Here is a 22,729-nt window from a genome sequence, read left to right as displayed (position 1 = left end):
GAGACACCAATAAATAAGGACATGCATGACCATAAATAAAAAGAACCAAATAAAGATGGGATGCCCGCTATAAAATAAATAAAAGAGAAAATGCAGAGGAGATCCGATGAAGATGAGATGTTGCACTATTCTCCTATATATAAGAAAAAAAAGAGGACAGGCATGAAAAATGTAAAAAGGAGGCATGCATGACAAAAAGTAAAATAAAACAGAAGTTTGATAAGAAATAAATAGTGATGAAACAGGGACCAATACTTATGACATGTATGGCAAGAAATAGTGATGAAATAGGGGTGCAAGTACCTGCGTCAACATGAGCCATAAAAAATGTTCTTTTCCAGACAAAAAAATCTCTTTTATGATTTAAAAATCTTGTATCTTTTTAACAACCTTTTTAACTCTTCATGTATTTAAGAAATAGCTACAAATTCTCAGATTATAGAACATTTTTTGTAAATTAAGAGCGTGTGGTATTTTTCCCGTTGCAATGCATGGGCTTTTTTGCTATAAATCTAAGAAACTAAATATGGTTAGTCAGAAAAAATACTCAAATGTACTGCAAGCGTGTCTTAATAAGAATCCAAAAGAAGTTCCCAAATATGGCCCAACCCTGATTGGGGAGAGCGTAGATGAGATTTGCGCCCTACCAAACATAGCCCTTTTGATGATCTGATTTCCATTACCTAATCTTATCAGCCAGCTAGTAAAGGAGGACTCATCCGTGCACATGCTATATCAATGAGTAATAATTTAGGTGGATTCATAGCCATGCACCACATGCTCGGCAATTCATTTTTATACGATAACACATGGTCGATCGTTGACGTGCATCATAAGCAATGCAGTCAACTGGTACCACTCGCTCGCTAGTGGAGTAGTTATGTGTGTCGTCGTTCTCGGTGACCAGTGGATCTCTCCATATATATAGAGGGAGACATAGCAACATGCATGTACATTTATAAGTTCCTGCGTATGTAGTCTAGCTAGAACAACAATGGAACTCCTTGGCGTGCTCATGTGTCTCCTAGCCGTGCCCGTAATGGCCTTCCTGCGAAGCTACGGTAGGCGGGCACGTGCTCGCCTCGTCGTTCACAAGATCGGCGACCCTGCCGTTGCCCACCGCGCGCTCATCGACAACGCCGACGACTTCTCGAACCGGCCGGCCGGGATCTTCCCCGTATCCCTAGCCACCTGGGAAAACGGCGAGCCGAACGAGAACATAACCACGGTGAGGTACGGCCCGCACTGGTCAGCGCTCCGCTGCAACCTCACCGCCGGGATCCTGCACCCCACGCGCCTGGCTTCTCTCGCCCCGCTGCGGCAGGAGGCCGCCCAGGCGCTCGTGGCGGAGTTCTCTGGCGCCAGCGGCCGTGACCGTGAGGTGACCCTCCGCGGCCACATCACCGCTGCCGTGTTCCCGCTGGTGGCGCGCCTGTGCTTCGGCGATGGCGTCGACGGCGGCCACGTGCGCGCCATGGGGAGCATGGTGCGGGATTTCCTAGCCGCCGCGGGGGAGCTCAACCGCAGATTCGACGGCTCCATGCTCTCCAAGATCGTGAACTGGAGGGCGCTTCGCCACGTCACCGGCTTGATCGAGCGGCAGGCCGAGCTGTACCGCCCGCTGATCGAGGCGAGGAGGCGGTCACGATCTCCCCTCTGCGGCGGCATTGTCCATCCTTACGTCGACTCACTCCTCGATCTCCGCGTACCCGATGATGATGCAGCCGCCGGCGACGGCCATGGCCTGCGCGAGCTCCGAGACGGCGAGGTGGTAGGTCTCGTTCTAGAGTTCCTTGCCGCGGGCATGGGCTCCGTGTCGGCCTGCGTCGAGTGGACCCTCGCCCACCTCATCGACCGGCTGGAGGTGCAGGACAAGCTACGCCGTGAGATCGATGGCGCGGCTGACGCCACGCTTTCCAGCAAAACCCTTCGCACCGGCATGCCGTACCTGAACGCCGTGGTGTTGGAGAGCCTCCGGATGCACCCGCCGATGCCGGTCCTCATGCGCGCCGCGCATGGCGAGGGTGCCAAAGTAGTGCCTGTCACAAGGGCCACCACCGTGCCGGCCGAGGGCCTGAGGGTGATGTTCAGCTTAGGCGACATCGGAAGAGATGGGAAGACGTGGACCGACCCTGACGAGTTCCTGCCAGAGCGATTCCTCCCCGGAGGCGAGGCGGAGGACGTTGGCCCGATGCCGGGCCGGAAAGAGATCAGGATGATGCCGTTTGGCGCGGGACATAGGCACTGCCCCGGCATGAGCATGGGGATGTTGCACATCAAGTGCTTCGTGGCGGCACTCGTGCGTGAGTTTGAATGGGCACCATCGGCGGAGGACCGCGGCGGCGGCATTGACATGACGGAGCTGGATGGGTTCTCCAAGCTGATGAAGAAGCCCCTTACCGCTTGCGTCACGCGACGTACATAATCTTCCTAAACCTTAATAAAGTTGTGTATCTTTATTATCTAGTACTAGCAAAAAATGCCCGTGCGTTGCAACGGGAGAGAAAAAAATTGCATGTGTGTACTCCAAAAAGTATGGCTCAAGACCTCCGTAGGTCCACACCATCTTTTCTAACATGATGCCCACCTATGTCACCTCTTAACCTCCTTTCCGCTCTCATCGACAGTGGTCACGGTGTCCAAGACAATGCACGCGAACAACACAAATACTAATAGAAATGAGTAGAGTGTGTTTTTCCACATAACTTCATTCAAAATAATAATAAATAGCACACAGGTAATCATAGTGCATACCATCAAAATTCACAGCCTTTAATATCGTGTAACCATTTTCTCCGACTAACAAAATCACTTTGATATTATTTTAAAAGCTACGACATTTGTCAATGTTAATACTTTTCCTGAATAAAGAATCAAATCGTTGCACGACCGACAAATTATATGTATATAATATATGATTGAATTAATGTTTTATTACTCATATCATTATTATTTACTCTGAAATATAAAATTAAGTTGTTAAATTTTGATCTACCGATAATTTTTTGATTTTTTTAATAATCAAACTGCATGGTCATGTGCAATTTTCTTTTTTGAGAAGGACCATGTGCAAATTAGTACTCTAGCAACCCAACCACGTAATTTGAATTGACCCCTTACACTTAGAATTTTTTTAAGCAAACCCCATATATTTGGATGTTTTTTAGATTTTTGTTTTTTGAGAAGAGATGTTTTTTTAGATAAACCGCACACTTGGATGTGTTACCACGGGCCAGCTACTTGGGCCTGACTGACCTCGCAGGAAGCCGACTATGGCCCAGCCGCCCCACCGCTTGGGTACGGCAGCGCGCACGCCTGATCCCCTGTTTCCCCACCGCTGAAATCTTATCCTCTCATCGTCTCGTCGTCTCGTCTCGATTCTTCCTCTCCCTCGCACTTTCCTCATCTTCATTCGCCAACGCAACAAGACGCTAGAGACGATGCACGGCTGGGTCCTGCCGCGATTCCCGCCGTCCGTGCGCTTCGATGCTGCGCTGGAGGAGGCGCTGTCGTGCTCGCCTGCGCAAGGTGCGGGCTTTGCAAGGCAGGGCTCGCTGCTCTCCAAGGGGCAGGCGACAGCCACTGGTGACACCGTGTGTCACAACACACGTATTTTCAACTTGTACACTGGTAATTGTTCAAGGAGTGTGGCTGGTGCTGTTCCCTTCCTCTGGTTGTTGATTTCTCAAAGGAGTCGCTGCTTGTGTGCTTAAGTTGTTCCTTCGTAGCCTTTCATTGAGTTTAATCTGTTCCCTTCTCTGGTTTTTGCTGCCTCAAGCACCGCCGTATATAAATTGATTCGATTGATTACAAAGGAGCGAGGTGGTACTATTTATTCTGATAATAAACATATTTCTTCTTCTTACAGCAAAAGCACGCAACCGCACTCGTTTCTATCCCCCCCTTCGCAAATCCCCCCTTTTTGCCACTCCAGTAGCCCGGCCTCCCTGCCTCCGACCGCGCCTGGAGAGGAGCTCCAGCTGTGCCACGAGCAGGCCAGCCCAGGAGCTGTCACTTCCCCCTCTCTCCTTCTCTCTCTCGACTTTTACCTTCTTTTTCTCTTTGTTTCTAATCTTTGTTTTCTATAGGGAAGTCACCATGGAACAACCCCGCCGCCTTGGAGCTCGGCCCGCCTCCGGCCGGCCACCTCTCCATCGGCCTCGTGCTCCTCCGCCTCGATCCGTCCGCCCCATCGCCATATCCGCGCCGGAGCAGCCGGATCCGCTACCCAGACCACCAACCAAGAGCCGCCTCTTGCCTGTCCTACGGTCGAGAGGAGGACGACCGAGAGGAGCGCCCATTGATCCGCCGCCTGGGCCGCCTTGGAGCACGCCCTGCCTCCGGCCGCCACCTCTCCGTCAGCCTCGCGCTACTCCGACATGATCCGTCTGCCCCACCGCCGGATCCGCCGCCCAGACCACCAACCAAGCATCGGCCCTTCCCTTTCCTGCGGTCGTGGGTTGAATACTCCAAACGATAGGGAGTTTTGTGTAAAAACAAAGCATTTTCTTGATTAAGCACTTAAAATAGGACCGCGGGTTGAATATCAAAAAACATAGGGATTTTTATGCAAAAATACAAACGACGTACGACCAGAAGCGAAGCGATGCGTGGTTTATTAGTAGGGAAAGATAAACGGAGTTGGATGTAATAGTATATTCCAATGTGATGCGACTGTACTCCCTGAAAAGAAAATGAGGTTTGGCTGTTCGGAACATCAATATCTATTATATAAGTACTATAACAGGAAAATAAAAATGAAAGAGTAAAGGACAGCGCTAGCCATCAGACTATAGACACTTTGCATCCTAGCAGACCAGTCAGAGGCCGTCGGATCAGGTGCATCCGTGCATGTTAGTCGTCAGATTTGCTGGGCTGGTTCGTTAATAGTCCCGCGCGAGATTTGCTCAGCTAGTTTGTTAATTGACTGCTGCATCATAACTGCTTCCGCATACCACGCACGCTACTCTGGGTTATCTCTCTCATATATGTTGCTTTCTTCAACTAACCTCTTTCATCATGCGTTGCTTCCTTCAACTAAGCTCTTCCATCGGGCGTTGCTTCCTACAACTTTTTTTTTTGCGGGAGTTTCCTACAACTAAGCAGCTATTGGGAAATAAACTGTACGGTTCTGCTATTTCTCAGTCGACTGAGAAATAGTGAAGTCTCAGTCAACTGTTTTACTCTTCGGCCTGTGTAACGCTCTTTGTCCAGCCCGTTTGCCTTTTTTTCCTTTGCTCCCCTCGGCCTTGGTTCTGTAGGGGCTAGGGAGTGTTTGTTGGGCTTAGTACGTAGGTGGTCGATGGGTCTTTTTCTCGTTTTCTTTTCTGTTTGTTTTTGGGGGCGATTCAGAGGGGAACGGGCAGATATGTGTGCTCCCGTCGATGGGTGACGCTCGTGATGGAGTAATTTATCTCTGTTATTATCCGCTCTCTGTTTTGTCTTTTTTTTGTTTTTTGGTTCAAGTAGTTGCATGTCTTCTAACCCGACCCGCAACTAGACTTTTTTGTTCTGTCGAAGGGGGCGCCAGTAGAGGGGGCGGGCCAGTTGCAAGCCCAACAACAACCCCGCAACTGCAAGTGCCGCACCCGATAGCAACTGCATGTCCCCAAACATGGTTGCACCTAGACTTTCTTTTGTCGGAGGAGGCGGCGGAAGAGGGGGCGGACTAGTTGCATGTCCGACTCTAGGCATGCAACTACAAGTGTCGCACCCGACCGCAACTGCATGTCTTCTACTTCGACCACAACTAGACTTTTTTGTTCTGCCGGAGGGGGCGCCGATAGAGGGGGGGGCAGTTGCAAGCCCGACAACCCCGTAACTGCAAGTGTCGCACCCGACCGCAACTGCATGTCCCCGAACATGGTTGCAACTAGACTTTCTTTTGTCGGAGGGGGCGGCGGAAGAGAGGGCAGACCAGTTGCATGTCCGACTCTAGGCATGCAACTGCAAGTGTAGCAGCCGACCGCAACTGCATGTCTTCTAACCAACCCCAACTGGACTTTTTTGTTGTGTTGGAGGGGGCTGGCCAGTTGCAAGCCTGACAACAGCCCTGCAACTGCAAGCACCACACCCGACCGAAACTGCATGTCCCTCAACATGCTTGCAACTGAGCTTTTGTTTTGTCGGAGGGGGCGGCGGGAGAGAGGGCGGGCCAGTTTGCATGTCCGATACTGGGCATGTAACTGCAAGTGTCACCCTCGACCACAACTACATGTCTTCTTACCCGGCCGCAATTGGACTCTTTTTCTGTCGAAGGGGGCGCTGGTAGAGAGGGTGGGCCAGTTGCAAGCCCGACAACAGCCCCGCAATTGCAAGTGTCGCACCCGACCGCAACTGCATGTCCCCCAACATGCTTGCAACTGGACTATTGTTTTGTAGGAGGGGGCAGAGGGAGAGGGTGCAAGCCAGTTTGCATGTCTGGCACTAGGCATGCAACTACAAGTGTCACCCCCGACCGCAACTGCATGTCTTCTAACCCGACCGCAATTGTACTTTTTTGTTCTGTCGAAGGGGGCGCCGGTAGAGGGGGCGGGCCAGTTGGAAGTCCGACAGCTGCCCCTCAACTGCAAGTGTCGCACCCGACCGCAACTGCATGTTCCCCAACATGCTTGCAACTAGACTTTTGTTTTGTCAGAGGGGGTGCTGGGAGAGGGGGCGGCTACTGTGCATGTGTGGCACTAGGCATGCAACTGCAAGTGTCACCCCCGACCGCAACTGTATGTCTTCTAACCCGGTCGCAACTGAACTTTTTTGTTCTGTCGAAGGGGACGCCAGTAGAGGGGGCGGGCGCGCGGTGTGGGTCTGTTTTTTACTAAAGAACTAAAGTTGTGTCATGATTTTTGAATTAGAGTTTCTATCATGTACCCCTTACTCTTTTTTTTCATTGTCTTTTTTGTTCTACCACGTTGACTGTTCCCCAGAAAAAACCCAACATTTACCCCTTTCGCATTTTATTTTATTTTAGCAAAATCACTTCTACCACTTCTAGCATTCTATCACTTCTAGTTATTTTTGGGATTTCTTAGCTTTGTGTGTCTACTGGTGTGTAATACTAATACGGTAGCAGACCATTTCTCTTTCTTTCTTGGTCACGTGGGAGCGCATTTTCCTTTTCCAACCTGGGATATTTGTCTGGCCATTCGTTTCTTCTGTTGTTTTTAAATGTTTCTGCAGAAACACACACACGAGCCAGCCCAAAGCAATCAAGCCCACAGAAAATAACAAATAAAAGACAACCGAGCCCACAAACAAGCCCATCAAGCGAACGACACAAAACTAGCGATCAAACAGGCCAATCACCATGTGGCGACGTCATTCGACTGAGACTTAGCGAAGTCTCAGTCGACTGAGACGTAGACGGACCCTCAACTGTACTTTCATCAGGCGTTGCTTCCTCCAATTAAGAATTTGGGACATAATTTGTGCTTCCATCGCATTACAATTGAGTTTATGACAAACAACATATTTGCTTAAAATGTGTTTCCATCGAATAGAAAATTTGCTTCCACTGAATATGAAATTTGTTTCTTTCTGACAAAGCATTGGTTAAGCACACTTTTTTTTAGCAAAGATGAAACAATTTGTTCACATCTACTAGAATCCAATAGCCCATAAAATTGCTTCCGGCAAACATAATAAAGCTATTTTTCCATTTGATTACATATGTTTCCAAGAAAATGGAGAGATTTGTATCCAACACGACGATTACTTTGTATGGTCTCTTTCAATGCAGACTCATTGCTTCCAACCTTGTAATTTCATGCTTCCGTTAAACATTTTTTAACCATTGTTATGTACTCTTTAAAAAAATGGAATTATGGAAATTGTCTTTTCAATAATCTTGTATCTGCATCTAAATAAATAAGAATTTCCTTCCAAACAATTTGGAATTTGTATCCAAAGAAATGACCATTTGCTTCTGTAGATATTTGAATCTGGATCCAAAGAAATCAGGATTTGCTTTCCTGCAACAAAATATGACGCCTTGCTTCCGGAGAGATATATTTTGCTTCCAAATGAATATGATACTATTTTCATAGACTAGAGAATTGCTTCCATACAAATATAGATTTGTTTCCATTAAAAGTAAATATTTGTTTCAACTAAAATGGGGATGTTTCCACAGTGATGAACATATGTCGTTGTTAAATCTAGGATTTGCTTCTGTGGTCGTCAAAGAAGCACCACACAATCTACCACCATGACACAAATTGCAAGAGAAAATGCGAGGACACTGTCCCTTGTACTATCACCATATGGGCATACATGATGCTTCTTGCTAACTTCTTATGTGCTTCCTGAAATCAGAGTACATAATCATACCATAGAGTTAGCAAATCTGATGAACAAACCCAAGAGATACAGAGAAGAACTCTGCAACTATAATGCTTCAAACAATGAAAATATCCCCTGAAGGGGTGATTGACACACTAACGTATTACCCTGAGGTGTGGTGCTGCTTCTTACTAACTTCTATGGAGAATGGGCATGTTACAACAACAACTATATTGGAGATTTGAACTTTTTCTGCCCTTATAAGTAGGAGGATGAAAAAAATGAAGAATTTAGTATTAGCAAGCAATTAAGCTTTATGCAGAAACATTAGAAGAAAATGTAGTGGCATATTTGAAGTTCCAGCTTTACTATTTTTTTTAAGTTCCAGTTGTGGTTGGATGAAAATATGCTATATACAATATACATATAAGATATGTTGCACACAGTGGTTCAAAATGAAGCCTAGAACTGAATCAAACTAAAAATGTTTGGCGTTTTCTGAAGTTCCGGTTATGGTTGGATGAAAAAAATGCTATATACAAGATACATACCTAAAATGTATGTCCAACACGGGATGGATATTTTGACTCACCAACATATAGATTGATTTGTATTATTATTTTTGTCATGCACAGGATTATGATGCTACTGTACATAATTAAGAAGCTCGGACATATTCCCTCAAAAAAAAAGAAGCTCGAACATATTAGTTTGGAAAAACGAAAACATATCTATACTTTGATGGAAGAATGGAAATTGGAAATCATGTCAATAACTAATATCACCGACAATATTGGGGATCACATTATTGTGATCTGCATAAGAAATGAATCAAAATTCGTAGATGACATACTAATACATCAGGCATCAGGTATATCATAGATACACTCAACAAATTTAAATGAAACAAGAATTGTTTCCAAAGTAACACAATCGAAAGAACTGAGGAATCAAAGATGAGATGAATCAAACCCTAGGCCGGCTGAGTACATACCAGCGGGGCGGGGCCTGGGATTCGGACACGGCTTCTCTACCGAACCGATATGGCACATCAACGAGGTGGGATCGTGGGAGCGATGGTGACGGGGCAGATCTAGTGGGGGACCGCGGCGCTGATGGGGATTACACGGCCTGTGATGAGATCAGGCATCAACGAAGCAAGGGCGGGACGCCGCACCGGCGAGGTGAGCAGATATTGTGGTCGCTAGTTTTTGGCGCGGAGGAGGGTGGTGGCGGACGTAGCTGTCGTGGTGAGCGAGCTCGTGGACAAGCAACCCGTGTAATTCAAGACAAGGTGGGTAGGGATGGGTGGGTCGCACAGGAGAAATTTACTCGACACTGATGTGATGTGGTTGTTGGGACGGTTCAACATGCAGAATTTACTCAGAATTATTAAATTGTGGGATTAGTTAAGGGCATCGGAGATTCACGTAGAAATATAGGCCGCGAGATTAGAAAGGAATCAATGACGCTGGACCCATTTGAAAAAAGCTTCCTATCAGACTTTTGATAGGGGGTGTTTCGCTTTACTAAGTCAACCTAGCATAGCCGTTAGATCTTCGTAACCACCGTGGGTTCATATAGACTTTTTTTTTTACCTTTTCATGTAACAATACATTTTTCCAAATGATAAGTGCCACACTAGTGGCACGAAGCACTCCGGACATGACATTTTTTACAACTAAAGTTCCTAGCCGAAAAGAAAAAACAAATAAAAACGGAAACTTGCCCTTTGAATAGAAAATTGCCATTCTCAACAACTAAAGTTGTAATCCCAGCGTCACTAAATTTGCCATCAAAAACATTCAGACTTGCTTGTCTTTTCATAATCTTGTATCTGCATTTAAATAAATAAGAATTTGCTTCCAAAGAATTTGGAATTTGCATCCAAAGAAATGACCATTTGCTTCTGTAGAAATTTGAATCTGGACCCAAAGAAATCAGGATTTGCTTTCCTACAACAAAATATGACGCCTTGCTTTCGGAGAGATATATTTTCCTTCCAAATCAATATGATACTATTTTCATAGACTAGAGAATTGCTTCCATACAAATATAGATTTGTTTCCATGAAAAATAAATATTTATTTCAAATAAAATGGGGATGTTTCCATAGTGGTGAACATGTGTCGTTGTTAAATCTGGGATTTGCTTCTGTGGTGGTCAAGGAAGCACGACACGATCCCACCATGACACAAATTGCAAGAGAAAATGCAAGGACCGTGTTGCTTGTACTATCACCATATGGGCATACATGATGCTTCTTGCTAACTTCTTATGTGCTTCCTGAAATCGGAGTACATAATCATACCATGGAGTTAGCAAATCTGATGAACAAATCCAAGAGATACAGAGAAGAACTCTGCAACTATAATGCTTCAAACAATGAAAATATCCCCTGAAAGGGTGATTGACACACTAACCTAGTACCCTGAGGTGTGGTGCTGCTTCTTACTAACTTCTATGGAGAATTGGCATGTTACAACAACAACTATATTGGAGCTTTGAAGTTTTTCTGTCCTTATAAGTAGGAGGGGGAAAAAATGAAGAATTTAGTATTAGCAAGCAATGAAGCTTTATGCATAAACATTAGAAGCAAATGCAGTGCCATATTTGAAGTTCCAGCTTTACTATATTTTTTTAAGTTCCAGTTGTGGTTGGATGGAAATATGCTATATACAATATACATATAAGATATGTTGTACACAGTGGTTCAAAATGAATCATATAACTGAATCAAACTAAAAATATTAGGCGTTTTCTGAAGTTCCAGTTATGGTTGGATGAAAAAATGCTACATACAAGATACATATAAGCTACGATATACACAAGGGGTTCAAATTGAAGCATAGAACTGACAAAAAAACCTAAAATGTATGTCTGTTATGACCGGTTTGGTCTATAACCGAAAGAGGCCCACCGGGCATTAGTATTAGGGGCTTGACCCACAAGTTATCTTAGGCAAGTTATTTTAGGCAAGTTATCTTAGGCTAAAGTTATAAATACTAGTTGCAAGACATCGTTTGAGATCAAGCAATAAAGATAGTTCTATCATATTGCCCGGCTCCAGAGGAGCCGGAAACCCTAGCCGCGCCGAACCCTAGCCGCCACCGTCCTTCTTCTCCCTCGCGACGGCGCCAACACGCCGGAGCCGCCGCCCTTGCCCCCAAGCCTCGCTGTTCTGCCCGTATAACCTATGGAGTAGAGCCGGTAGGAACCCTAGTCCTACCAATTTGGTATCAGGTACCCGGGTTCGACCATGTCTTCGCCACCTCCAAATCCACCGCCGCCACCACCGCCGCTGCCCGTCAACTCCACCACCGCCGCTGCCGCCAAATTCTCCACCACCGCCGCCTCCGCGCCGGGCGTCACGGCCTCGCTCCTGGCGGGCGCCACGGCTTCGCTCTCGGCGCCACCCCTCCAGGCACCCGGCACCGCGCCGGGCCATGGGCGGCCACCAGCCCCCGTCCAACCTACGTCGCCGCCATCACCTCCCCCGCAGACGAAGCAGTTCACACCGGAAGCAATGGCCGGCGTCCTCACCGACCTCGTCGCTGCGGTCCAGGGCATCCGCCTCTACCTGGCAAGTCTTTACGGGCCGCCGCCACCACTCCATCCAGCCATGGCCGCGGGTCAGCAGGCGCTGCCGTGGTACTCGGTACCGGGGGCCGTCACCGGAGGCTACCCGGCGCTCCCCGCCCAGGCGGCCGCACCGCCGCTTTGGCCACAATGGCCGCCGCAGCTTGCGACGGCAACCGCGCCACTCGCCGCCACCATGTGGCCAAAGTGGCCCACTTGGACCGCGTCGGCTGCGCCGTCTTCCGCCGCGCCATCCCTTCCAGCGGCCCCGGAGCAGGTTCCTCCACCGCCCCCGCCCAGCCCTAACCTGGGCCGGGCGTCGCCGAGCGGGCTTCCGATCCAGGAGGTCCGCTTCCCGTTGTCACCATCGCCACTCCTCGGCTGGCTCCACGGGCCGCCCTCGGCCTACCCGGAGGCTCGTCCATTGTCCGGTTTTCCGTTGCAGCCCGAGGCGTCGGGCGCCACCGGGAACTACGTCGGGCCTTCCACCATGGACCGCGCACCATCATCCGCCCTCCGCACCGCCGAGGCAGTGGGCCAGGGCACGCCACACCAGCAACCGCCCCGGTTCACCAAGATCGACTTCGCCACATACGACGGCTCCGACGACCTGCTTAACTGGCTCAACCAGTGTGACCAGTTCTTCCACGGACAGCGCACGCCCGCGTCGGAGCGCACTTGGCTGGCTTCCTACCATCTCTGCGGGGCCGCACAGACATGGTACTACGCCCTCAAGCAGGATGAGGGCGGCATGCCCCCGTGGGATCATTTCGGGGAGTTGTGCCTTCTTCCTTTCGGGCCATCAGTCCGCTGGAGCCGCTTGGCCGAATTGGGCCGCCTGCCATTCACCTCCACGGTGCAGGACTTCGCCGACCGCTTCCAGGCCCTGGCGTGCCACGCGCCCGGTGTGACGGCCTTACAGCGGGCGGAGCTTTTCATCGGTGGCCTTCCCGACCACATCCGCGTGGACGTTGAGATGAAGGGGCCCCAAGACCTTCAGACGGCCATGTACTATGGCCGGGTTTTCGAGCAGCGCGCCCAGGCCTTGACGCGTCCACCCGCGCCACGTGGGGGCCGACAGCCTACTCGGCCGTCTCCGGCAGCACAGGCACCATCCACAGTTGCCCCGGCGCCCACTCCGACTCCGAGCGGTCGTTCAGGCGCCTCACTCAGGCGGAACAGCTGGAACGCCGGCGCCTGGGCTTGTCCTTCAACTGTGATGCGCCTTATGCACCGGGCCATGTCTGTCCCCGCCTCTTCTACTTGGAGACGTCAGACGAGACAGGCGAGGAGACACTGGAGGATGGCCTCGGCGCTCCAGCCCTTGCGGAGACCGCAGCGGCGCCCGCGCCCGCCCCAGCCACCGCCCTCGTGGTGTCCCTACACGCGCTGGCCGGTATCCGTGATGAATGAATGATGCTCTTGTTGGAAATATGCCCTAGAGGCAATAATAAAAGTATTATTATATTTCATTGTTCATGATAATTGTCTTTTATTCATGCTATAACTGTATTATCCGGAAATCGTAATACACGTGTGAATACTTAGACCACACTATGTCCCTGGTAAGCCTCTAGTTGACCAGCTCGTTGTGATCAACAGATAGTCATGGTTTCCTGACTATGGACATTGGATGTCGTTGATAACGGGATCACATCATTAGGAGAATGATGTGATGGACAAGACCCAATCCTAAGCATAGCATAAAAGATCGTGTAGTTCGTTTTGCTAGAGCTTTGCAAGTGTCAAGTATCTCTTCCTTCGACCATGAGATCGTGTAACTCCCGGATACCGTAAGAGTGCCTTGGGTGTATCAAACGTCACAACGTAACTGGGTGACTATAAAGGTGCATTACAGGTATCTCCGAAAGTAGCTGTTGGGTTGACACGGATCGAGACTGGGATTTGTCACTCCGTATGACGGAGAGGTATCTCTGGGCCCACTCGGTAATGCATCATCATAATGAGCTCAATGTGACCAAGGTGTTGGACACGGGATCATGCATTACGGTACGAGTAAAGTGACTTGCCGGTAACGAGACTGAACAAGGTATTGGGATACCGACGATCGAGTCTCGGGCAAGTAACGTACCGATTGACAAAGGGAATTGCATACAGGGTTTGATCGAATCCTCGACATAGTGGTTCATCCGATGACAACATCGAGGAGCATGTGGGAGCCATCATGGGTATCCAGATCCCGCTGATGGTTATTGACTGAGAGCGTCTCGGTCATGTCTGCATGTCTCCCGAACCCGTAGGGTCTACACACTTAAGGTTCGGTGACGCTAGGGTTATTAGGAAGACAAGTATGTGACTACCGAATGTTGTTCGGAGTCCCGGATGGGATCCTGGACGTCACGAGGAGATCCGGAAGGGTCCTGAGGTAAAGATTTATATATGGGAAGTTGTCAAACGGACACCGGGAAGTTTCGGGGTCATACCGGTATTGTACCGGGGCCGCCGGAAGGGTTCCGGGGGTCCACCGGGAGGGGCCACCCCTCCCGGGGGGCCACATGGGCTGCATGGGGCAGGGAGCCAGCCCCTGGTGGGCTGGCCGCACCCCCCTCCCTTGGGCCCATGCGCCTAGGGTTGAGGGGGAACCCTAGAGGGGGCGCCCCCTTGACTTGGGGGGCAAGCCACCCTCTCCCCCTCTCCCCTTGGCCGCCGCACCCCCCTAGATGGGTTCTAGGGGGCCGGCCCCCTTATCCCTTCCCCCTATAAATAGAGGGGTGAGGGGAGGGCAGCCGCACCATCCTCCAAGGCGCAGCCCTCCCCTCCCCAACACCTCTCCTCCTCCGTTGTGTGCTTGGCGAAGCCCTGTCGGAGTACTGCCTCTCCACCATCACCACGCCGTCGTGCTGCCGGTGGAGCTGTCTTCCTCAACCTCTCCTTCCCCCTTGCTGGATCAAGAAGGAGGAGACGTCTCCCGTCCCGTACGTGTGTTGAACGCGGAGGTGCTGTCCGTTCAGCACTTGGTCATCGGTGATTCGAATCACGTCGAGTACGACTACATCATCACCTTGCAAGCTTCCGCACGCGATCTACAAGTGGTATGTAGATGCAAACTCTCTCCCTAGACTCGTTGCTTAGATGAACTCATAGATGGATCTTGGTGAAACCGTAGGAAAAATTTTATTTTTCTGCAACGTTCCCTAACAGTGGTATCAGAGCTAGGTCTATGCGTAGTTCTCTAATGCACGAGTAGAACACAACTTTGTTGTGGGCGTGGATTTTGTCATCTTACTTGCCTCTACTAGTCTTTTCTTGCTCAACGGTATTGTGGGATGAAGCGGCCCAGACCAACCTTACACGTACACTTACGTGAGACCGGTTCCACCGACTGACATGCACAAGTTGCATAAGGTGGCTGGCGGGTGTCTGTCTCTCCCACCTTAGTTGGAGCGGAATCGATGAACAGGGCCCTTACGAAGGGTAAATAGAAGTTGACAAAATCACGTTGTGGTGATTCGTAGGTAAGAAAACGTTCTTGCTAGAACCCAATTGCAGCCACGTAAAAGATGCAACAACAATTAGAGGACGTCTAACTTGTTTTTGCAGCGATTGATCATGTGATGTGATATGGCCAGAAGTTGTGATGAATGATGAATTGTGATGTATGAGATCATGTTCTTTGTAATAGGATTCACGACTTGCATGTCGATGAGTATGACAACCGGCAGGAGCCATAGGAGTTGTCATTATTTTTTGTATGACCTGCGTGTCATTGAATAACGTCATGTAAACTACTTTACTTTATTGCTAAACGTTAGTCATAGAAGTAGAAGTAGTCGTTGGCGTGACAACTTCATGAAGACACGATGATGGAGATCATGATGATGGAGATCATGGTGTCAAGCCGGTGACAAGATGATCATGGAGCCCCGAAGATGAAGATCAATGGAGCTATATGATATTGGCCATATCATGTCACAACTATATAATTGCATGTGATGTTTATTATGTATTATGCATCTTGTTTACTTAGGACGACGGTAGTAAATAAGATGATCCCTTATAAAATTTCAAGAAGTGTTCTCCCCTAACTGTGCACCGTTGCTACAGTTCGTCGTTTCTAAGCACCACGTGATAATCGGGTGTGATGGATTCTTACGTTCACATACAACGGGTGTAAGACAGTTTTACACAGCGAAAACACTTAGGGTTAACTTGACGAGCCTAGCATGTGCAGACATGGCCTCGGAACACGGAGACCGAAAGGTCGAACACGAGTCGTATGGAAGATACGATCAACATGAAAATGTTCACCGACGATGACTAGTCCGTCTCACGTGATGATCGGACACGGGCTAGTCGACTCGGATCGTGTAACACTTAGATGACTAAAGGGATGTCTAATCTAAGTGGGAGTTCATAATTTGATTAGAACTTTATTATCATGAACTTAGTCTAAAACCTTTGCAAATATGTCTTGTAGATCAATGGCCAACGCTAATGTCAACATGAACTTCAACGCGTTCCTAGAGAAAACCAAGCTGAAAGATGATGGCAGCAACTATACGGACTGGGTCCGGAACCTGAGGATCATCCTCATAGCTGCCAGGAAACAATATGTCCTAGAAGGACCGCTAGGTGACGCTCCCGTCCCAGAGAACCAAGACATTATGAATGCTTGGCAGTCTCATGCTGATGATTACTCCCTCGTTCAGTGCGGCATGCTTTACAGCTTAGAACCGGGGCTCCAAAAGCGTTTTGAGCACCACGGAGCATATGAGATGTTCGAAGAGCCGAAACTAGTTTTTCAAGCTCATGCCCGGGTCGAGAGATATGATGTCTCCGACAAGTTCTACAGTTGTAAGATGGAGGAAAACAGTTCTGTCAGTGAGCACATCCTGAAGATGTCTGGGTTGCACAACCGTATGACCCAGCTGAACATTAACCTCCCAGATGAGGCGGTCATTGACAGAATCCTCCAGTCGCTCCCACCAAGCTACAAGAGCTTTGTGATGAACTACAACATGCAGGGGATGGAAAAGACCATTCCTGAAGTGTTCTCGATGCTGAAGTCAGCAGAGGCTGAAATCAAGAAAGAACATCAAGTGTTGATGGTCAATAAGACCACTAAGTTCAAGAAGGGCAAGGGTAAGAAGAACTTCAAGAAGGACGGCAAAGATGTTGCCGCGCCTGGTAAGCCAGTTACCGGGAAGAAGTCAAAGAATGGACCCAAGCCTGAGACTGAGTGCTTTTATTGCAAGGGGAAGGGTCACTGGAAGCGGAACTGCCCCAAATACTTAGCGGATAAGAAGGCCGGCAACACCAAAGGTATATTTGATATACATGTGATTGATGTGTACCTTACCAGTACTCGTAGTAACTCCTGGGTATTTGATACCGGTGCCGTTGCTCATATTTGTAACTCACAGCAGGAGCTGCGGAATAAATGGAGACTGGCAAAGGACGAGGTGACGATGCGCGTCGGGAATGGTTCCAGAGTCGATGTGATCGCCGTCGGCACGCTGCCTCTACATTTACCTACGGGATTAGTTTTGAACCTTAATAATTGTTATTTAGTGCCAAGTTTGAGCATGAACATTGTATCTGGATCTCGTTTAATACGAGATGGCTACTCATTTAAGTCTGAGAATAATGGTTGTTCGATTTATATGAGAGATATGTTTTATGGTCATGCTCCGATGGTCAATGGTTTATTCTTAATGAATCTCGAGCGTAATATTACACATGTTCATAGTGTAGATGCCAAAAGATTTAAAGTTGATAACGATAGTCCCACATACTTGTGGCACTGCCGCCTTGGTCACATTGGTGTCAAGCGCATGAAGAAGCTCCATGCCGATGGACTTTTAGAGTCTCTTGATTATGAATCGTTTGACACATGCGACCATGCCTCTTGGGCAAAATGACCAAGACTCCGTTCTCCGGAACAATGGAGCGAGCAACCAACTTGTTGGAAATCATACATACCGATGTGTGCGGTCCAATGAGCGTTGAGGCTCGCGGAGGATATCGTTATGTTCTCACTCTCACAGATGACTTGAGTAGATATGGGTATGTCTACTTAATGAAACACAAGTCTGAGACCTTTGAAAAGTTCAAGGAATTTCAGAATGAGGTGGAGAATCAACGTGACCGAAAGATAAAATTCTTACGATCAGATCATGGAGGAGAATACTTAAGTCACGAATTTGGTACACACTTAAAGAAATGTGGAATCGTTTCACAGCTCACGCCGCCTGGAACACCTCAGCGAAACGGTGTGCCCGAACGTCGTAATCGCACTCTATTGGATATGGTGCGGTCTATGATGTCTCTTACCGATTTACCGCTATCATTTTGGGGATACGCTCTAGAGACAGCTGCATTCACTTTAAATAGGGCACCGTCTAAATCCGTTGAGACGACACCGTATGAATTATGGTTTGGAAAGGAACCTAAGCTGTGGTTTCTAAAAGTTTGGGGATGCGAAGCTTATGTCAAGAAACTTCAACCTGAAAAGCTCGAACCCAAGTCGGAAAAATGCGTATTCATAGGATACCCTAAGGAAACTGTAGGGTATACCTTCTACTTAAGATCCGAAGGCAAGATCTTTGTTGCCAAGAACGGATGCTTTCTGGAAAAAGAGTTTCTCTCGAAAGAAGTAAGTGGGAGGAAAGTAGAACTCGATGAAGTACTACCTCTTGAGCGGGATAGTGACGCAGCACAGGAAACCGTTCCTGTGATGCCCACACCAACTGAAGAGGAAAACAATGATGATGATCAAGGTACTTCGGATCAAGTTACTGCTGAACTTCGTAGGTCCACTAGGACACGTTCCGCACCAGAGTGGTACGGCAACCCTGTCCTGGAAATCATGTTGTTAGACAACAATGAACCTTCGAACTATGAAGAAGCAATGGCGGGCCCGGATTCCAACAAATGGCTTGAAGCCATGAAATTCGAGATAGAATCCATGTATGAAAACAAAGTATGGACTTTGACAGACTTGCCCGATGATCGGCGAGCGATAGAAAATAAATGGATATTTAAGAAGAAGACGGACGCGGATGGTAATGTTACCATCTATAAGGCTCGACTTGTCGCTAAGGGTTATCGACAAGTTCAAGGGATTGACTATGATGAGACTTTCTCTCCCGTAGCGAAGCTGAAGTCCGTCCGAATCATGTTAGCAATTGCCGCATACTATGATTATGAGATATGGCAGATGGACGTCAAAACGGCATTCCTTAACGGGCATCTTAAGGAAGAACTGTATATGATGCAGCCGGAAGGTTTTGTCGATCCTCGGAACGCTAACAAAGTATGCAAGCTCCAGCGATCCATTTATGGACTGGTGCAAGCATCTCGGAGTTGGAACATTCGCTTTGATGAGATGATCAAAGCGTTTGGGTTTATGCAGACTTATGGAGAAGCCTGCGTTTACAAGAAAGTGAGTGGGAGCTCTGTAGCATTTCTCATATTGTATGTAGATGACATACTCCTGATGGGAAATAATATAGAATTTCTGGACAGCATTAAGGCCTACTTGAATAAGTGTTTTTCAATGAAGGACCTTGGAGAAGCTGCTTATATATTAGGCATCAAGATCTATAGAGATAGATCGAGACGCCTCATAGGTCTTTCACAAAGCACATACCTTGATAAGATTTTGAAGAGATTCAGAATGGATCAGTCCAAGAAGGGGTTCTTGCCTATGTTACAAGGTATGAGACTGAGCTCAGCTCAGTCACCGACCACGGCAAAAGATAAAGAAGAGATGAGTGTCATCCCCTATGCTTCAGCCATAGGATCTATTATGTATGCCATGCTGTGTACCAGACCCGATGTAAACCTTGCCGTAAGTTTGGTAGCAAGATACCAAAGTAATCCCGGCAAGGAACACTGGACAGCGGTCAAGAATATCCTGAAGTACCTGAAAAGGACAAAGGACATGTTTCTCGTTTATGGAGGAGACGAAGAGCTCGTCGTAAAGGGTTACGTCGACGCTAGCTTCGACTCAGATCTGGATGACTCTAAGTCACAAATCGGATACGTGTATATGTTGAATGGTGGAGCAGTAAGCTGGTGCAGCTGCAAGCAGAGCGTCGTGGCGGGATCTACGTGTGAAGCGGAGTACATGGCAGCCTCGGAGGCAGCACATGAAGCGATTTGGGTGAAGGAGTTCATCACCGACCTAGGAGTCATACCCAATGCGTCGGGGCCGATCAAACTCTTCTGTGACAACACTGGAGCTATTGCCCTCGCAAAGGAGCCCAGGTTTCACAAGAAGACCAGGCACATCAAGCGTCGTTTCAACTCCATCCGTGAAAATGTTCAAGATGGAGACATAGAGATTTGCAAAGTGCACACGGATCTGAATGTCGCAGATCCCCTAACTAAACCTCTCTCACGTGCAAAACATGATCAACACCAGAACTCTATGGGTGTTCGATTCATCACAATGTAACTAGATTGGTGACTCTAGTGCAAGTGGGAGACTGTTGGAAATATGCCCTAGAGGCAATAATAAAAGTATTATTATATTTCATTGTTCATGATAATTGTCTTTTATTCATGCTATAACTGTATTATCCGGAAATCGTAATACACGTGTGAATACTTAGACCACACTATGTCCCTGGTAAGCCTCTAGTTGACCAGCTCGTTGTGATCAACAGATAGTCATGGTTTCCCGACTATGGACATTGGATGTCGTTGATAACGGGATCACATCATTAGGAGAATGATGTGATGGACAAGACCCAATCCTAAGCATAGCATAAAAGATCGTGTAGTTCGTTTTGCTAGAGCTTTGCAAGTGTCAAGTATCTCTTCCTTCGACCATGAGATCGTGTAACTCCCGGATACCGTAAGAGTGCCTTGGGTGTATCAAACGTCACAACGTAACTGGGTGACTATAAAGGTGCATTACAGGTATCTCCGAAAGTAGCTGTTGGGTTGACACGGATCGAGACTGGGATTTGTCACTCCGTATGACGGAGAGGTATCTCTGGGCCCACTCGGTAATGCATCATCATAATGAGCTCAATGTGACCAAGGTGTTGGACACGGGATCATGCATTACGGTACGAGTAAAGTGACTTGCCGGTAACGAGACTGAACAAGGTATTGGGATACCGACGATCGAGTATCGGGCAAGTAACGTACCGATTGACAAAGGGAATTGCATACAGGGTTTGATCAAATCCTCGACATAGTGGTTCATCCGATGACAACATCGAGGAGCATGTGGGAGCCATCATGGGTATCCAGATCCCGCTGATGGTTATTGACTGAGAGCGTCTCGGTCATGTCTGCATGTCTCCCGAACCCGTAGGGTCTACACACTTAAGGTTCGGTGACGCTAGGTTTATTAGGAAGACAAGTATGTGACTACCGAATGTTGTTTGGAGTCCCGGATGGGATCCTGGACGTCACGAGGAGATCCGGAAGGGTCCGGAGGTAAAGATTTATATATGGGAAGTTGTCAAACGGACACCGGGAAGTTTCGGGGTCATACCGGTATTGTACCGGGGCCGCCGGAAGGGTTCCGGGGGTCCACCGGGAGGGGCCACCCCTCCCGGGGGGCCACATGGGCTGCGTGGGGCAGGGAGCCAGCCCCTGGTGGGCTGGCCGCACCCCCCTCCCTTGGGCCCATGCGCCTAGGGTTGAGGGGGAACCCTAGAGGGGGCGCCCCCCTTGACTTGGGGGGCAAGCCACCCTCTCCCCCTCTCCCCTTGGCCGCCGCACCCCCCTAGATGGGTTCTAGGGGGCCGGCCCCCTTATCCCTTCCCCCTATAAATAGAGGGGTGAGGGGAGGGCAGCCGCACCATCCTCCAAGGCGCAGCCCTCCCCTTCCCAACACCTCTCCTCCTCCGTTGTGTGCTTGGCGAAGCCCTGTCGGAGTACTGCCTCTCCACCATCACCACGCCGTCGTGCTGCCGGTGGAGCTGTCTTCCTCAACCTCTCCTTCCCCCTTGCTGGATCAAGAAGGAGGAGACGTCTCCCGTCCCGTACGTGTGTTGAACGCGGAGGTGCTGTCCGTTCAGCACTTGGTCATCGGTGATTCGAATCACGTCGAGTACGACTACATCATCACCTTGCAAGCTTCCGCACGCGATCTACAAGTGGTATGTAGATGCAAACTCTCTCCCTAGACTCGTTGCTTAGATGAGCTCATAGATGGATCTTGGTGAAACCGTAGGAAAATTTTTAATTTTCTGCAACGTTCCCCAACAGCTCTTACCAGTCATGATCCAGGGCGAGCGCCTGGTGGCCCTAGTGGACACAGGATCCACACATAACTTCCTGCCGGAGACCACCATGCGGCGCCTTGCATTACAGCCCACCGGCGGCGAGCAGTTGCGAGTCACAGTCGCTAATGGCGACCATCTCCACTGCCATGGGCTCGCCCGCGACGTGCCCATCACTATCGGCGGCGAGCACTTCTCCATCACCTGAGCCGGCATCGACTTGGGCTGCTTCGACTTCATCCTCGGCGTTGACTTCTTGCGCACTCTTGGTCCTATTCTCTGGGATTTCGATGCGCTGACGATGACCTTCTGGCGGTTGGGCCGCCGCATTCGGTGGGACGACATTGGGGGTGCCGCACCCACACCACCACTCTAGCTGGCCGCGACCACCGCCATGGCCGAGCACCCACTCTTGGAGAGCCTCCTACATCAGCATGATGACATCTTCACCGAGCCACAGGGGCTGCCGCCCACCCGCACGTATGATCATCGTATACATCTTCTGCCAGGCTCCGCGCCGGTGGCGGTCCACCCTTACCGCTATCCGCAGTTGCAGAAGGATGAGTTGGTGTGGCAGTGTGCGCTCATGCTCGCGGCAGGCATCATCCGGCTCTCCACTTCGCCGTTCACTGCGACGGTGCTTCTCGTCCGCAAGTCAGACGGCA

General features: G+C 49.0%; 2 protein-coding genes across 3 annotated transcripts; both read left to right on the top strand.

Annotated features, from left to right (window-relative positions):
- The first annotated feature begins 976 nt into the window (after window positions 1-976).
- Window positions 977-2,587, top strand: LOC123161701 (cytochrome P450 89A2-like). Its single transcript, XM_044579510.1, has one exon. The coding sequence runs from the start codon at window positions 995-997 to the stop codon at window positions 2,423-2,425; it is 1,431 nt and encodes a 476-aa protein (XP_044435445.1). The 5' UTR covers window positions 977-994; the 3' UTR covers window positions 2,426-2,587.
- A 624-nt stretch (window positions 2,588-3,211) lies between these two features.
- LOC123160586 (uncharacterized) lies at window positions 3,212-4,715 on the top strand. 2 transcript variants are annotated; one of them, XR_006480255.1, is made up of 2 exons: window positions 3,212-3,630; window positions 3,869-4,715. XR_006480255.1 is itself a non-coding variant. In XM_044578389.1 (2 exons), exons 1-2 carry the CDS (start codon window positions 3,441-3,443, stop codon window positions 4,478-4,480), a joined length of 582 nt encoding a protein of 193 aa, XP_044434324.1. In that variant the 5' UTR covers window positions 3,324-3,440; the 3' UTR covers window positions 4,481-4,715. The 2 variants fall into 2 exon arrangements, 1 of the variants encoding a protein (XP_044434324.1); XM_044578389.1 differs by having other exon boundaries at window positions 3,324-3,630; window positions 4,089-4,715.
- Window positions 4,716-22,729: the final 18,014 nt, after the last annotated feature.

Source organism: Triticum aestivum, chromosome 7B (assembly GCF_018294505.1).
Source record: "Triticum aestivum cultivar Chinese Spring chromosome 7B, IWGSC CS RefSeq v2.1, whole genome shotgun sequence".
Taxonomy (NCBI): Eukaryota; Viridiplantae; Streptophyta; class Magnoliopsida; order Poales; family Poaceae; genus Triticum; species Triticum aestivum.
The sequence above is the reverse complement of the archived record's forward strand: the minus strand, read 5'-3'. Positions and strand labels throughout refer to the sequence as shown.

Coding starts and splice junctions, on each gene's coding strand:
- LOC123160586 (XM_044578389.1), top strand. CDS start 3,441: ATGCACGGCTGGGTCCTGCCGCGATTCCCGCCGTCCGTGCGCTTCGAT. Junction 3,631..4,088: donor TATTTTCAACTTGTACACTG/GTAATTGTTCAA, acceptor TGTTTTCTATAG/GGAAGTCACCATGGAACAAC.
- LOC123161701 (XM_044579510.1), top strand. CDS start 995: ATGGAACTCCTTGGCGTGCTCATGTGTCTCCTAGCCGTGCCCGTAATG.